This window comes from Penicillium diatomitis (assembly GCF_028827545.1).
Source record: "Penicillium diatomitis strain IBT 30728 chromosome Unknown utg000011l_segment0_segment0, whole genome shotgun sequence".
Classification (NCBI taxonomy): Eukaryota; Fungi; Ascomycota; class Eurotiomycetes; order Eurotiales; family Aspergillaceae; genus Penicillium; species Penicillium diatomitis.
In genome coordinates, this window is record NW_026623183.1 from 740,203 (window position 1) to 756,704 (window position 16,502).

Sequence of the window (16,502 nt, forward strand, 5' to 3'; positions counted from 1 at the left end):
GTCGAGTGACCTTCACGTGGGGATTGCCTTGCCGGATCGTGGGGACCTCATAGAAATCAAGCTAATGATGTCTCTGGCCACAAGGTGAGAGAACAAGTGTATTAAGTAGTGTAAGAGGTAGCGCAAGCTTACATTGCTGAGATCCCCGAAAGCACCAGCTTTCGGGGATTCATGAATCAAGTCTCATAATGGCATGAAAGAAGCATGACAGGCCCGGAACCCCGGAGGTGGATCTTGTGGGGTGAAAGTCAATGCGAATATACTCGTATGTTCTGATTGGCTCTGTTAAGACCTTTGCCGGTAGCATCTTGAGTATAGAGAATTCTGAAGGGACACTTGCATCTTGCCAGTCATTCGAGGTCTCGTTCGAACTTGGGAGTCTCGCACGGGCAGTAATATTCTTGGAAATGCTTGAGATCGCTGGAGGAGATCGTTGCCAAAACGGCAAATGATGACCTCTACCCAAAAGACGCCGTCCTCGAATCATGAACTCGAAGACTGGTGAGCAGATCTTGCCTCAAAAATCAAAATGTACTTGTCGAGTAATGGACCACTATGCTATCGACCTGATGTGATGTCAAGGAGACCTTCTGCCACATTCAGCAACGCTGGCTGCAGTGTTGATCTAAATAGAGTGGTAGGTCCTCAGGAATGCCCATCTCCCATAACTACCCCGAAATTCAGGTTCATCGGTCACAGAGAGCGCATTCAGGCAACGAAGAGAAAACGTGAGACCTGAACTTTCGGGCAAGTAGCCGGACACAAAAAGCGATTGGTAGCATTTCACCGAGCTTGTCACACACAACACTAGCAAAATAAGTGAAGGATCAAAGGTTGCTCGACGCTTGCATCGAGACTCGATAGGTTTGACACGAGGCTTGACACCTCAGGCGGCAATCTCATGTGAGCCACTCTTCGCCGGTGGTCGCGGGCTCCATTTCCTACTTTCAAGCTTCGTCTTTTCTGATCCTCACTCGCGCGCCCCGCACGAATCGCTCACTCTCATTCATATCTTCGTCGCGAGAATGGAGCCGGCAAAAGACCCTCCCACTCCTACCAAATCCAATTTACGGTTCACTCTCGAGCTGGAATTTGTGTCGTCGCTTGCCAATCCTTACTATCTGTCTTACCTGGCTGTCACCTATCCAAACCTTCTTGGCGTGGCCCAGAGCGAGGAGGATGAAGAGTCAGTCTCAGCGCCAGATGCACAGGCATTTGCCGCATATCTAGCCTACCTTTATTCATACTGGAAAAGACCCGAATACGCGCAATTCCTCACTCATCCGGGCCCAACTCTGCGCGCCTTGCGATTGCTTCAAGAAGATCGATTTCGCCGCGACATCATCCTGCCACATGTTATTGAGAGTCTGGCTGGTAATACGCAAATGAATGAGCCGCCCAGGGAAGGAGAGCAGGGGGAGAATGGGGAAGAGGCGAACGGGACACACACATGATTGATGCTATGATAAAGCCAGATGGATGGTTCTGCTATGCGCAACTGATTCCAGCTTCTCTCCTGCTCGTTGCGACCGCACCATGGCTTTCATGACATAGCTCTCTCCCTCCCTCCCTCCCTCCCTCTCTCTCAGAATCCCCATCGAGAAAGAAAGAAAGTTGCGAATGCTCATCTTCGGTCTACTTCGGCGCGCGCGGAGATATATTCAAGGACAGCCATCTGCTCGACAAAGCATCATATGCGACCGAGGCATCCCGCCGATCGGCAGAGCGCAGAAGTCTGTCGATCGAGCCGCAATAAGATGGCCAGAGTTTGGGCACTCAGGACGATCCCCGGAGTCGGCTGTTGATAATACCCTCATGAACCAGACAGTGAAGTTTTGGACTGGAATCACTACCAATCGACGATAGTGGGAGTCGCCTGTTAAACATGACACGGATGAGGACCGAGGGTGGTTCTCCCACGGCGCTGGATAGGTACAGATCGTCCGAGGCGGATCAGCCATAAATACGATCGTGCCGCATGCGTCCACCCATGTGGCCACTACCGAGGCCATGAACGTAAAATAGACGGAATCAAAGTACATGAGAACAGCCAGATCATGTCTTCATTGCTCACGCTATAATGCGCTTATTGTCCGTTGCTCTCAAATGTAGTCGAAGATATTCAACGGTATTACATAGCAGGGTATTGATTGATACTGGGCCGTGCACCCTTACTGTCGGCGTCTAGAGGTTTCGGTTCCGAACCTCTTGCTCCCTCTTTTTGTGTTTCTCCTATCCCCATCTTCTATCTCGGGAAAGTGTGCGCGGCGGACGGAGGAGCGAACTTGAATTGGGTGTTTGCTGTCTGTTCTACAAGCAACACATCGGCAAGCAGATAGCCGTGAGAGGGAAGCTTTTCTCTACTTGAGCGGCAAACTGTCAATTGGTGCAGAACCCCACCCCCTGGGGATCATCGGCCGCCAACTACCTCATTGCACCGCCCCCGTTCTCATCGAACGAGGACTGCGTAGGCCCCCAGTCGCGCGCCGATTGCCGACCTCTTTCTCTCACTTTGTGGCCCTTTCGACGCCGTCATAGTCACTCGCGTGTCCCATTGATTCCCCGTCACTCCGTTGGCCCTCCTGAGACTGCTCTCCTGCGTTGCGGCGATCCGCATTCCGAAGCCGCCTCACAACTTTCGCTCTCATGGAGTCTGTACGCCAATCGTGTCGGCCGCGGCACCAAGTTCTGACTCTGAAATGCTACCCCAAATTCCAAAAAGGCGTGCCGGAAGTGAAGCCGAATCCAAGTGAACTCTCCTACCTCTTGTACTATGCCAGCACGCGACGCAGCAAATTGACAAAAGTGGGCGCTTTTTTGGAGAAACGGGTCGCCAAAGATGTCTGGAGACGTCGACTGGGGTAAGCGAAGCGAGAAAACTACTCTTGACACAGAGACTCTCATTTCTGGGAAGTGACGACTCAAATCGTGCTGACAACATCTCACCATCTTACAGTAATGTCCAAGTCGCGCTTCATATCCTGACAGCACTCATCGAGAAAGTCCCCCGCGATTTGCCGATTTACGCCCGTTACGTCTTGTCGATCATCGAGACCATTCTGCAAGCCAACGATGTTTCTATGGTAGAGGACTCGATTGCGACATTTGATACCTTCTGTCGTCACCAAGATCCGGCGGTCATTTCCGCAGATCAAGGGCTTGCCAAAAAGTATCGTCAAGTGATCGAAACGTATGCCGGTTTTGCGAATCCGCACTCTCCCAATTACTCCCTGACTAAACTGAGCCCTCCGTTGGCAATACGGTGGCGCAATGCCGGACTTCGCGCCATCAGGAGCATTGTGAGCTCAGAAAGCTTGGCTGCAGACGGAGGATCAACTCTTCACGTCTTTCTACCCGTCATTCTTGAAAACCTCTACTCCCCTGACGAAAATATCTTGGAACCATTGAAAGTCAGATTACTGGAGGCCGAACAAGAAACCCACGGTGCATCTTTGCCTCGACGCTCGAGCATTGCGACGGTCAACACAGTTGATGCGGCAGAAAGGGACCCTGCGCTGGCTGCACAGTCGACAGCTGACGCAGATAAGCGAGCGGAGATGGATTCAAGGTTGATGGCTCTCCGTTGTCTAGAACAAATTATTGTTTCAGGCAGTAGCCGCGGTCAAATTCGCATAGCAGCCACGGCAATACTCCGGTTCATTTCGGACAAACACGTTGTGCAGATCACGGACTCAGAGTCACCCAGCCAGGCGAGCCATTCACTAGGGAACTGGGCGACGTCTCTCATCGAGTTGGTTGCGACCTGGTGTCCGGTCCAGGTCCGATTCGTTATTCTGACCATAGCGATGGATCTCTTGGCCGACATGCCGTCGAAGGAAGATACGATGGATCCGTCATTCACTCTGCTCTCGGTTGTCGATTGGCTTTTGAAATCGCCCATCAACATGATTGGCTTGAGCGTCATGGACATTCTGCTCGGATTGATGCGGTACATGTCTGACCTGATTTCCTTGTCCACTGGTGCCGACAAAGACGCCCAGTACAACGATACCTCACGATCCATTCCGCCCAAGAAAAAAGCTATGCTCGCCCTTCTGGAGCAGTGCATCGGTAGTCTCGCAACGCATAACTACTATGGCGATCAAGTCGCAGACATGATGCGCACCATTCTTCGTCAGCTTACAACTCCTCTTAATCATGAAAACGCAACTCAACCTTCTCTGGCCACAGTCCACGAGACTGGGGCTGGCTCGAAGGGCAACGAAATGTCAGAAGTGGATCAGCCGAGCGCGGAGAAAGCTACTGGCGAGATCTTTGTATATCCGGCTGCCAAGTTGACTGCTCTTCGGGCTGTAAAGTCGATTCTCGTCGTGGCTAATCTTAGAACACCATCTTCTATCAAAGGTTCAGAGTCCAGAAACCCAGTCGGCATCCATGTCTGGGAAGGAACGCAAGGTTTGCTTCGAGATAATGATCAGGAAGTCCGCCATGCCTACGTTGACGCATTCCTATCCTGGCTCCAGCTGGAGACCACAAAACAAAATCTCAAAGCTCGTGTGAGCGGTCTTCGAACACAAAAAGCAGGTTTGCGACGAGACCCTGACAGTTCGGACAAGACACCGAATCGACGAAGCACGTCCGCAAACCACAGAGAAAGTGTCATCAACATCGCACAGTCTAACTTTCTGCGTCTCATACACCTGGGTATCTACGAAGCTGCCCTGGACAACTCCACGGTGGCATCGGAAATACTTGTTCTGCATCTTCTTTTGGCAAGTCTTGTTGAGAATCTTGGTGTGAATGCAGTCCAATTTGGGCTGCCAATGGTCCTGAAACTGCAGGACGACTTGTCTACGTCTGTCGAGCTGGGCTCTCCAACAGCACGCGTCAACGTCGGAAGTCTGATTTATGGCTATCTCCTTGCTGTGATAGAGAAGTTCAACCTTGAGGCCACACCAGCGGGCAACGAAGTTCGCTCCGAGGTCCAGAGCCGCCAGAGTAAGGGGCATTGGTTGTCAAAGATCAAGTTGCCACCAGCAGGTCTCGATTGTATCAGTCTCGACGAAAAGCACATGGCAGATACGTCACTGGACTCTTTCCTACCCACGTCATTCAGCGGCGTGGACGGACTGGCTGAAGGAATCGAAGAAGCTTATTGCCAGTTTTTTGCATCTCCTCCACAGAGTCCCAAAACTTCAGCGTCCCATGGGTTTGAATTCCCTGTTTTGAGTCACGGCTTTGCCACACAGCTATCAAGTCAAGAGAAAGGACTGCCAAACCCGGTGAAGGAAAACTTGCTGTCTTCCTGGTCGCGCGAGTCATGTCTTGCTGCGGTCGAGAAAGACAGTGCCGGGACTGCATCCATCAGCGGCTCTCGCGGTGGCACCATGACCCGCAACAGCCACTTGAATGGGAATTTGAATGGCTCCCCCGTTGGCTCGGCCCTTGCGCTCAATGTTCCACGAAGTATTCCAGACATTTCCTACAGCCCAGAAACCAATTCGGGCAGAGCATCACCCGTACGCGTCAATGATCTGCGGCGAGAACTTTCCGTGACCGCTGAATTAAGTTCCCGTCGGCGCAGTCCCTTGCGGGGCCAACTCGGTGCGTCGAATGCCAGTATATTGTCTTCTGGGAGTGAAAGCATGGCTAGCGGCGCTTATTCAATTTCGGAAGCGAGCCAAGACGCCGTCTCTACAATGGATCATGAGACTCGTCAGCCTGCAGAAGAAAGTGGCATTGAAACACCTCGGGCATTCATTGCTACCGTTGACCCCCGGAAAGCGAAATCACGACAAATGAAGGCCAGTTCTCTGAAGACGTGACCCCTCTTCCTACGCCAAGCGCTTTGCCTATTCCTGGAGGCTTCCCGAATGATTCACAGCGGTCCTTAACATCCACTAATCGACCATCCACTGCCCCTTACAATTCTCAATCATCATCAGGGGCTGCTCCGAGATCAGAATCTTTCCGCAAGGCTCGAACTCCCAAGACCCTAGACCGAAACAAAAGTCGATCAAGTCACAATATCGCGCTCGGCTATTCAGACGGTTATCGAGATGTGGAACTCTCTGGTCCGGAGGCCCCTCTCGACTTTGCACGGCGTGACGAGCTCAAGAAGCTGCTTGACGGTTTTCTCACCACCAGCAGTCCCGCTCTTCCCAATGGAAGTCGACTGCCAACTGACGTACCACCCTCCCAGGCCTCCACAAATGACATTTACTCAGGTCGCCGGCAAGTCAGTGGGGGCGGTTTGGGACGACCCCCGTATTAATCTATTGCCAACTCCTCTCTTCATCTTGCTCGGTCTTTGTATAATTAACGCTGGGAAGTACAGTCTACCCGCCTTGCCTTTTCTGATAGCTTTGCTTATGCACATGTCCACATTTGTTCTCTCGTTCATGACTATTATTCTTCGAAACTGTTCATACAAAATATTTTTAGAACTTCATGCTACAATCGCTGCGATCTCGTGTGGTTTTTAGATTTCTCGACCGGGCTGGCGCCATTGACAGTAACTCTTCTTGTAGGCCTGGAGAGTTGATAGTTGGTACTTTGTCCTTCATGATCCCGTTCGTTTTATCTGGCCTACGGACATGTGCATCTCTCCTGCCTACCACATGACGTCTGAGAGGCCACCTAGGTTAGCAGGCTCAAGTCATTAACGCAAAGTCGACGCACCGCATATGGGTATGCAACAATACTGAGCACTTTTGTACGAGTCACAACCAAAAAGAAAAAAGCAAGAAGATCTCAAAAGACGACAAAAATACATTTGCTATGAGAGACGAGGCGTGGAGGATGGTTAGTAGCCCGGTTGAGCAACGAGTCGGGGCGATGAGATCGCTTTCCCATCCTCGACTGGACCGAAGTATTCCTTGAATGTCTTCCGCAGTAATTCCTCCGACAGTTCCATGTGTTGGCCGGGGGCGGATTTGAAATGGAGTTTGCCCTGATCGTCCAGCGCCTTCAGACCCAACCAATCTTCTTTGTAAATAGGCCGCTCTTGCAAGGGAGTCACTGTGCCATCAGTCGAATTGACCTCAGCAAAGACGGCGCTCTCCTTTGGTACGACGACCGTATCATCATCGAACATGTACATGGCAAAGACATTCAGAGACTGCAGATTCTTCTTGTACTGCACATTCTTCAGTTCGCGCTCATTGTTGATATCAGCCAGGAAGTTACTCTTTTCGAGATATGCATCTAATTCAGACGGGTCGCGGAAGTACTGCGCAGGTACTACGCGCCCCTGCGCAAAGTCGGTCCAGCGTCCGGATCGCAGCAGTGCCTCTGCGCCATTACATAGCCAGTCGCCGAGCGAGCAGGACTGGAAATCTGAAATGCCATTGTGCTGACTGCCGAATGTGACCAGGTTCCGCACCGGTGGGCTATTACATCGCTCGATATAGCCGCGGAGGAACTGCCCTCCCTGCGAAAAGCCAAGAGCGTTGACAGCTGGTGCGGTGCTGAGGATCGGGTTCGCTGCAAGTTGCTCGCAGACCGTTTCGATCTGTTCGGTCACGTTGCCAAAAAAGGTCGCGCGACGGTCACCGCTACCCGTATCTGCTAGTCTGATTATGTGTACGTATGTGCCCGGGTTGATGGACTCGGCCAGTGAAGCGACTTGTTTCAGGCCATCGCGCTCAAAGTCGTCGCCTAACCCGTGCCAGATAACGAGAGGCAGCTGGGTTGTGTCGTCATCTTCTAAAACTGATGAACGGTGGATGAATGCTGAGACAGCGACTGCTATCAAGCCAGCCCAGACTGTGAGAAGTTGCATAGTGACGGTGGTCTTGGGGTGACTCTTGAACAGTCTACACAGGAGCTACAGTGAGGGAGCGGAGGCGGTCGCCGATGTGCATGGACGATGTCGGCACGTGACGTCATCTGGAACACTCGAACTGTGCAGCGCCCAATCCAAATGGTTTTGTCCCTGAGCTTCGTAGTTTCTTACTTTTGGAAGCAAATAAGACAAGGATAAACTGCACATCCTTTCTATTCCTGTAAGACTGTACAGTGGCATGGAATTGAAAGCACAAAGCTAAGTCAGGCCTTTAACGTCGACAATGCCCATGTATATAACTACCTACGTAGGCACCTGGACGAGAATGCATCAGATATTTATTTATCCACCACATTTCGGCGACCTACCTCCATCGTCGAGCTTGGCGCATGGAAGTCTCACAAGATCGAGTCAACCGCCTCACTGCCCACCTGCAGTCTACCTAAGTACCTGACTTTGTACACTAACCCTAAGTTGGTGTGTCTTGTACGTGTATGATCTAATCTTTTTGACCTGAAATTGACTAAACTACCATGGAGTGCTGGTATATGAATCGACTTCGGAATTTTTGCCCCCGGCCAAGGGAAAACTTCCGACTTCAAAGTACCTGATGTAAATCCATGGGGCCGCTAGAAAGTCATATCTAGTCTGGACCGCAGACCTTACCTCCATCAATGAGCCCTGCGCTCAACGCCGTGCCCGCATCTGCCCTGAGTGACACCCGGCTCGATTATTGATTCAAAAACGCTAGGTAGAACAAGACAAAGTACACTTTCCGAGTCTGTGAATCTTGGTAATTAGGTAGACATCGTGGAACACGATCATCTACAACTTTTGCAGATTTCCGCAGGTAGATTTGGGACATGGACATGAGTCGAATCGAGCAAAGGTGGCAAGACACTTAGAAATTAATACGTATACTGATCTAAATGGTGACTGGAGTGACTGAAATCCCAGGGACTGCTTGCTTGTGAAGCCCAATAGTGATGACTCCTCGACATGAGAGCTTTGCCCATGGTAGGTTCATCACAGATTTCACAGACAATGAAACAGCATAAGGGTGGAGCAAGGTTATCACTTACAGGCTGACAAAACATCAAACCACCGGCATGCCTCCCGCAACACGAGACTTGAACGATCAACGAGTTGGAAGATGTAAGTTCTAAGACTTAGGATCCAAAAAGGGAACACGCTTAGCATCGTGAGGTGTCCGATATCGAGATGCTACGGTTTCGTACCAATTGACCAAAAATTTCCACTGGAACGGAGGGCTGTACCTGTGCCAACTCAGGAAATTGGAAATCTGGAGTGTAATGTGGTTCGAAGCAAGGTGGGAAATGTGATGAGCTTTCGAGATCACTTGCGTGCATCGCGACATGACCGCTGAAGGACTTACGGCGCACAGGGTGCGGCAGCCAGCTTTGGACATTAACTGAGGAAAGAGAGTCACTCGGCATGAGCGTTGAAGAGACAGGTAGTATTTCGGTAGGAGCGCAAGAGACGTCCGAAAGAGCTCGATGAGGTTGTCGCGACTTTGAGTACCTGGGCTTCGCCCACAAGATCATTGAATCCTGAAGCGGGGAAGGTAGACTAGGGTTGAGCTGTGTGGTTGAGCCAGCACTGCGATGCATATTTTGATCGGCTGAAGAATAGCGTTTGTTACGCGCTCGAGCTGGTGAATTCGACTCAGATGTGTCCCATGTATCTGGACATCTTCTAGCACCGACGTCATTGACCTTTCGACGGTTACCGTCTCCGAGCTGCGTATTTGGATCGAAAGGGGGCTTAGTGATCCTAATCCGAATTGGATCTGGAGATTTCGCTCTTGCCCTGCTAGGACGGCCCGTTGTGGTGAACAGCGTAGAATGGCCTTGGCCTGTGTTCGCATCTAACATTCGCTGTCGATCCGTATCATTTAGCCTCCGGCGCTTTCCAAAACGGTCAATTTCGCGATCTACGGTAAACTTGATTTGTAGAGGACGAGCGGCTGAGACCACCGCCCAGTCAGTGTCTTCGAGGAGTCGACGTTTCAAACGTTCTAGGTGATCATGCCGCTCCGTGAAAGGAGGATCAGTGGAACGCGTCGGTAACGAGGACTTGCCGTTAATGACCCTGCATTGATTTTCCTCACAAGTCAGTGCCCTGTTTTGGAACTCAAGTTCTGCGGGCCCTCAAAAACATGGCGGCCGCAAAAGAAACTTGATGTGTGGTGTAGATGCCAGGTAAATTGCAGTGCATTTTCAAAGCCACATCACTGACTCTTCTGTTCCGCCCCTCTCAGGATCATGAAGGTCATGTGTGACAGTGTCACCGGGTTGACTGTCATCGATGTCCTGGCCAATCTTCAAGCGATCCTGATCAAGCCTGATGTTACCGCTACTTTGCTGTCGAGATTGGAAAAAGTGCTGCTTTTGAGCTTGACTCAGATTGCCCGGGCGGGTCAAATGACGGTGGAGCTGTCCACCAGTCCAATTCATCTTGGTCGGATTTCAAGATCCTAGATAAGATTAAGCCAGTGGATCGAACCATGGAATGGCACCGTTGCGGAGGATCGGTCTTCCGTCCAGGCGTCCACTACAGTATTGAGGTGGATCTCCAAACGTGTAGTCCTGCATCGGGTGTGAGGGTGAGAAGTCGGAAGCCTCAGGCCAAGATATGCAAATGAAGCAAACAGATCACGTGGTATCTCACACAAAAATCTTTTACGACCACACACGAAAATACTGTTTTGTCCAACCATCCGAAAGGACAGGTCAAGGGATCCCTCTGTACAAAACAATGATGTGACCTTGGAGTGTGACTTCTGCTTGTCAGGAGCATTGACCTTTCCAACTTGAGTGCCCTTCGATGAGACCTCGTCTGAATCGAAACAAGTCCTTCACTTCCCCGAAGTCGGCAACCGATGTCGACCTCAGGGGTTGCAGACCACAGGTAAGCTCGTGTTGTCCTGATTACGCGATTTACTCGACATCTTTCATTCGCTTTTTGTTGCTCTCCGCAATATCCGGCCAAATCGGGGCTTTTCCCTCCTTGCGGACAAGTCCGGCGTGGCCGAATACCCCTATTCCTTTTCACTCCCTTACTCTGGATGATGAACCAATCTACCAAAGCATAGTTCACCTGAAATCTTCGGATTGTTGAACGAAAACCTTGATCCATCTTTCACCTTATCTGATATCCATTGATTCACTCCGAATTTGCCCATTTCAAATCTTGCCGTCCCAAATGACTCCGTAGCTAACAGAGTTGAGTTCAGAACACAGTCGTGGTGCGCCCAGTGACTTTATGATCCAGGGACAATATCCTTGACGCATGACTCTCAAGGACCATTCCAATTCCAGGATGTTTTGGTCCTTCAGTAAGTCTGGGCTAGACCATTGTCAAACCCCCCGACAGCGAGGCACGTGGGCTGAACACCCAGAGGGCTTCGCTGGTGCTTGAGAGGTCGGGCACCCATCTGCTCCATTCGCTTTGCTTGCCTTTCTCCGTTGCTGCCCAACGTGGAACGAAGTGGTTCGCTACGGCCCGCAGTGTTGGATCCACGGAAAGAACTTTCTTTCTCGATTCTCCATCATGGCTTCTCCCTTTTTCGTATTTAGTAAATTGCTGGAATCAAATGTCGTCAATGTACATGGCCTTGCTCTTCCCTGTCTATCACTCTGCCACCCATTGTACACACATACGTATGCTCGTTTGCGTAATTTAGCTGTCTACCATGTCTACCCCATCTATTCCCCCCTTTCATCTAAAACTTCTCCTCCGAGATAATCCTGACTTCGAGTTTAGAGTTCACCGTGGGGCTGCCCATGCCCCATCTTTTCCTGATTTGACCCATTGACTATCGAGTCATCACGCCGTTTCATGCAATCCTCCCCTGGTCCATCACATGAACCTTCCACCTGCTCTTCTGAGTTCTGACAGCACTCACAGGACACTCTGATCGAACGAGGTCTGGGTGATGACTGCCTCATCTTCAAAGACGTCGACTGGCGCTCGAGGCGCATTGCACTGTTTGACCCGTCTCTAACGTGGGCAGCTCTCGACCAAGCGCACCCTGTTCTGTCCACAAATACGTGACGGTGCACCTGCCGATCGTCCGAATTGGATATCATCCTGCAGCGTCAGTGCCGTGGTAGGACCCAATCATGGGTTCCAGGTGCTGAATGGTGTCTCCGCCAAGGGCCGGGGGGGGGGTCGGCGCTAGCCTCACCGCTGGAAGGCTGAAACTTTCATCGTGAACCGAGAGAGGACTCAACGAAGCACCGATTCTCCTCCCGCTGGTCACAATCGCGGGACTTCGATCCACTCGGGGCGCATCCGCCGTGTCCACCCTTTGCAATTTCGCAAACCAAATGGGGCCGATGTCATCACCGCTTGTTGGCAGGTCCCCAGCAGTGTCTCTGACTGGTGCCAGCAGAGCCAGCAGCAAAGCTAACAGTGCATCAGTGCATAGCCATGCGCCATGCTGGCGTGGAAGCGACAACAGCCAGACAAGGGCTCCCTCCTGCGCTTTGCATTGTCGAGGAGAAATTGCAGCAATAAAAAGCACGGTCATTTTTTGGGCAGGCTAAAAAGGCGCTGCCCCCCTCGGGATTAATTTCTCTTTCACTTTCTCCCCAACATATCTTCTAACAGATATACTATTTGTGTTTCTACCTCTGTGGATATCTGATCCGTCGACTGCCACCCACAATCACCATTGCTCCGCTTGTGCTGAATCCGTGTTCAGTGCATCCAACATATCTTTCTCAACCCACAACAGCCATCAACCAAGCAATCAGTTCTCCTTGGAACTCTGGATAGCTATCACCTGAAACCAACTGCCCTGGTTTTTTAGTATTACCCGAGGATCAAGCCCCATATCCCCAGGACTGGATTTTCGTTTTGTTTTTGTGCTTGCCCCAGGCTTCTTCGCCGTCCGCACATTGTGCCGGCCCAACAACAGGTAGTCACCCACCGAGTTTCTTTCTTCCACTGCGTTGATTCTCTGATTTTTTTTTTCAATCGCTGTCAACTGTTTTGTTTGCTGTTCATCGCTTTCCTGGGAAAACCACCTGGAACTCAAACGGACAACAATCTCCCTGGGACACTCTTTCAATCTGGACAAATCTCAACTCCGTACTGGAAAAGTACATGCCTCGCTCTTCGCCGGACTCGGCGGAGTGAACAAAAGAATGATGATTCTTTTGCCCGAAGGATGTCTTAGCGCCCGCTAAGTGGATGGACTCTGTGTTGAGTGCTGTTTAATGTTGCACACTCTTCACACCAAACCCTTTCTATACTGCCAATGGATTTCTTTCTTACCAAGGACCCCCTTGCCTGTGGATCTGACGCTCTCTTGGTCCAAGCCTGCACCAAGAGTCAATGGACCGTACTGGGCTAGTTAATACTGCTGCCATCCATCTTCCTGGACTGACAAACCCTCGCATATCGGATCACTGTCATTTTCTCCCCCGGAACTTAAAGTCTGGCCTGACCTCGCTAGAGGATCTGGTCGATACCCTTCTGGATGCTTCGAAACTGAGCATTAATGACTTACTCACTTATCCCCATGGAAATTAGAGACATCCGTCTCGCGTAATCACAACCCTGGCCTCCTCACCCGAGTACTCGACTGTCTGGCCAATAGCAGCGTGATTACCCATGATGAAACCTCGTTGATTTTCGCTATTTTCAATACGCCTTGGCGTGACTGAAACCTTGCCAGATATGGAATCCGCATGGATTTGAACAAGTTGACCCTGAAGCGTTGAGCTCTCGACCACGGCTTTCTCCTTCACTTGCCCCCGGATGTTCACCAAATTTCAACTTCTTTCCCAAATGGATTCCCGAACCCCACGGACTCATCTCTGGACCCTAAATCTGCCAACCGTCAACAATAACAATGGTGCGTCGACGCTCTTGACACGGAAAATGACTCTTGACTTGGCGTAATGCTTACATTGTCTAGGGGTCTACCACACCATGGACAAATGGCCCTTCCACGGCACTACTTGCTTTTTTTTGTTCTTTTTTTTTTTTTTTTTTTTTTTTTTTCAGTTGTGTTTTCTTTTGTCATATACTTGAAATTTCGCTCCCTACGCTCCGTGAAGATTTGGTTGACTAACTTGGTGCCCTTCCACTGTTCGCAGAGCTTGAATCTATCACATCCACATATGCACAATGTCTCCAAGGATCAACAACGACCAAGAGCTTGTCTCTCTCACACACCCCAGACAGACCTCCATGGTCTCAGGACTATCACAAATGGCCCCCAGAACTTTCCAGGATGATGATCTCTCGAGCCAAGACACTGCATCTCTGTGCTCTTTGCCTTCAACCCAAGGAACCATTCCGGACTTGAAAGAATGGAATATGAATTCATCAGAGTCCATTGAACAGGCCATGTCTTCCAAGGATTCTCCACAGGTGCAAATGCTTTCTTTTTCTCTATCGCAACAACTCATGACATCTACTGTCGGGCCAAGTGAGGTGATGTACGCGGGCGTAGACTTCCCAGCAGTCTCAGACCACGACATGCACCGAGACTTCTACAGCTTTGTGGATCTGTCTTCCATGGACAATGATGTGTGTGGCCAAACGAGTACTCCAGATGATGCTCAATCCGTGGCGCTCAGTGCCCACACTGACGACGGTCACTTCATCGCTGGCCACGAGTCATGGAATGCTATGATGGCTGATGGCCAATACCCCGGAAATTCCCTGGATCAACTTTCGGCCAATCTTTACCAGACCATGCCGGTCTCCCCTCCCTTGACGGAAGCTAGTAATGATATCCCCATCACTTCTGCTTGCTCGCAATCAGGATTCACATCCTTCTTTGCCCCTGATGATTCCTTCCTGGGAGAATACACCACGTCCCCGATGGGAAACCCACTAAATCCAGCGGAACCTCTGTTCCCCATCTCAACGCCTCTCAGCGAGAAGGACCCCAACCGGTAGGTGTCTACCCGCGTGACTAATACTTTCGATCATTTTGATTCTAACGAACGACTCTGAAATAGAACAATTCGACAGGCTAAGCCATCTCGTCGTGGAACATTGCCAGTTGGCCCATCTCAGGTCAAGTCCGACCAGGAATTCTTCCCATCCCTGCCCGCCAGGGAGCCAACTCGCCCCAAGTCCAAGGACAGTGTCGAGGCCCGTAATCCCCGAGACCACCACTTCTACCATCTGGCCCCTCAAAATGATGGGAAATACTACTGCCCCTTCGCTTCTGGCGAAAAGCCCTGTTCTCACCCTCCCACTACTCAGAAGTGTGCTTACCAGTAAGTTTAAACCTTGTTGACGGTCATTCCGTTCATTGCACATGGACAAGAAAAAAGCTAATTCCGTAATAGCAAATACTTGGACTCCCACCTGAAGCCCTACCGTTGCAAGCATGCCTCCTGCGTGGACAACATGCTACGATTTTCTTCCAATGCCTGTCTCTTCCGCCACGAACGTGAAGCCCATGGAATGCACGGCCACGGGGAATGCCCTCATTTGTGCCTGTTCGAGGGATGCGAGCGATCGGTCCCTGGATTCGGATTTCCCCGTAGATGGAATCTCCATGACCACATGAAGCGTGTCCACGACTATGTCTCATGTGAGCGCCCATCATCACAACCTACCTCTCAGGCTGGCTCGCAACCTAGCTCTCCTGAAGCTGTTGTGCCCCCTGTACCAACGAAGAAGAAGGACTCGTCATCATCGAGCCGTAAGCGTCGGGGAGTGACGGATGCCACCCCTGCTCCGACAATGAAGCGCACCCGCTCGGTTCACTCCCAGTCCACCTCGGCCAAGGCCTCCCAGGCGTCTGCTCAGAATGCCCAGCGTCTCCAGAACGCTGAGCGCAACTACTACAAATGCCGCTCTCGACTCCTAGACGAGTTGACGAAGATCACCCCTCAGGATATTTCCCTCCACGAAAAGGTGAACGCCAGCTTGCAGGAACTGTACACCCTCGGTCTGCAATACCGCCATTTGGAGGCTGGACACGCCGTTTCTCGGATTTCCAGTGGAATGCCCGTGTGATGCGACTCTTAAGGAAGCCAATTTCATTGTTCGATATCTATGTTGGATGCGATTCCTTTTGCAGACCCATCTCCACGAATCCAGCAACCCTATTATCCTTCGACAAACTGGACCAAACCACGACCACGGATAAATTCGCTTGTCCTTTGACGAAATTCATAGGCTAGGCCTTGGGTGTCCTGTCACATGATTGGCACCATCGACCCTGCGATCAGATCCATTGGTTTCGGCAACTCAGATCAGTGAAGGACAGCAAGACTCTTGCGCAACGCAATCGTCTGGCTGGTTTTCTTCGTCCCTCGTCGGGTCATCACATCTGTATTCTAAGATGATTCCAGCGGGCAACTTCCACGAGGGCCCTTGAACCTCGGCTGGGTGAACTCACTCACAGTTCCCTGGTGGACTGGGAACAGTACGCGTCTGCGAAGGATGCACAAAACACATGGCCAAGACACCATGGAGTTTACACTACCTTCTGGATCAGCGGGTACATACGACAGAATCACGTGCTTTGCGATGTTGTTTTCTTCTTTTTTTTTCCCTTAAATTCTGTTCTTTTTATATGTTCTCTTTTTGCTCATTATTAGGAGGCCTTCTTTCTGGGTCAACTCGCTGCGTTATAGATATCCTGTTGGTTTTCTAGCTATGTTTCACTTGCAGTATTGTCTTGTTTTTGCACGATTACTGAACATACTTTGATCTCAATGAAGAAAATAAAAATTTAAAACCAAAAAAAACC

At 50.7% G+C, this 16,502-nt stretch overlaps 6 protein-coding genes across 6 annotated transcripts; 3 read left to right on the forward strand and 3 right to left on the reverse strand.

Annotated features, from left to right (window-relative positions):
* Positions 1-1,025: 1,025 nt before the first annotated feature.
* N7539_007927 (mediator of RNA polymerase II transcription subunit 31) lies at positions 1,026-1,454 on the forward strand (the record flags this gene model as incomplete). Its single annotated transcript, XM_056937528.1, has 1 exon — positions 1,026-1,454. One exon carries the CDS (start codon positions 1,026-1,028, stop codon positions 1,452-1,454), a length of 429 nt encoding a protein of 142 aa, XP_056787393.1.
* A 1,192-nt stretch (positions 1,455-2,646) lies between these two features.
* On the forward strand, positions 2,647-6,235 carry N7539_007928 (uncharacterized protein; the record flags this gene model as incomplete). Its single annotated transcript, XM_056937529.1, has 3 exons — positions 2,647-2,861; positions 2,957-5,782; positions 5,806-6,235. The coding sequence occupies 3 exons, from the start codon at positions 2,647-2,649 to the stop codon at positions 6,233-6,235; spliced, it is 3,471 nt and encodes a 1,156-aa protein (XP_056787394.1).
* A 531-nt stretch (positions 6,236-6,766) lies between these two features.
* N7539_007929 (palmitoyl-protein thioesterase family protein) lies at positions 6,767-7,744 on the reverse strand (the record flags this gene model as incomplete). The annotated part of the gene is made up of 1 exon (XM_056937530.1): positions 6,767-7,744. One exon carries the CDS (start codon positions 7,742-7,744, stop codon positions 6,767-6,769), a length of 978 nt encoding a protein of 325 aa, XP_056787395.1.
* A 1,196-nt stretch (positions 7,745-8,940) lies between these two features.
* N7539_007930 (uncharacterized protein) lies at positions 8,941-10,224 on the reverse strand (the record flags this gene model as incomplete). The annotated part of the gene is made up of 2 exons (XM_056937531.1): positions 8,941-9,859; positions 10,007-10,224. The coding sequence occupies 2 exons, from the start codon at positions 10,222-10,224 to the stop codon at positions 8,941-8,943; spliced, it is 1,137 nt and encodes a 378-aa protein (XP_056787396.1).
* A 1,631-nt stretch (positions 10,225-11,855) lies between these two features.
* N7539_007931 (uncharacterized protein) lies at positions 11,856-12,302 on the reverse strand (the record flags this gene model as incomplete). Its single annotated transcript, XM_056937532.1, has 1 exon — positions 11,856-12,302. One exon carries the CDS (start codon positions 12,300-12,302, stop codon positions 11,856-11,858), a length of 447 nt encoding a protein of 148 aa, XP_056787397.1.
* A 1,607-nt stretch (positions 12,303-13,909) lies between these two features.
* On the forward strand, positions 13,910-15,763 carry N7539_007932 (putative C2H2 finger domain protein; the record flags this gene model as incomplete). Its single annotated transcript, XM_056937533.1, has 3 exons — positions 13,910-14,685; positions 14,752-15,015; positions 15,088-15,763. The coding sequence occupies 3 exons, from the start codon at positions 13,910-13,912 to the stop codon at positions 15,761-15,763; spliced, it is 1,716 nt and encodes a 571-aa protein (XP_056787398.1).
* Positions 15,764-16,502: the final 739 nt, after the last annotated feature.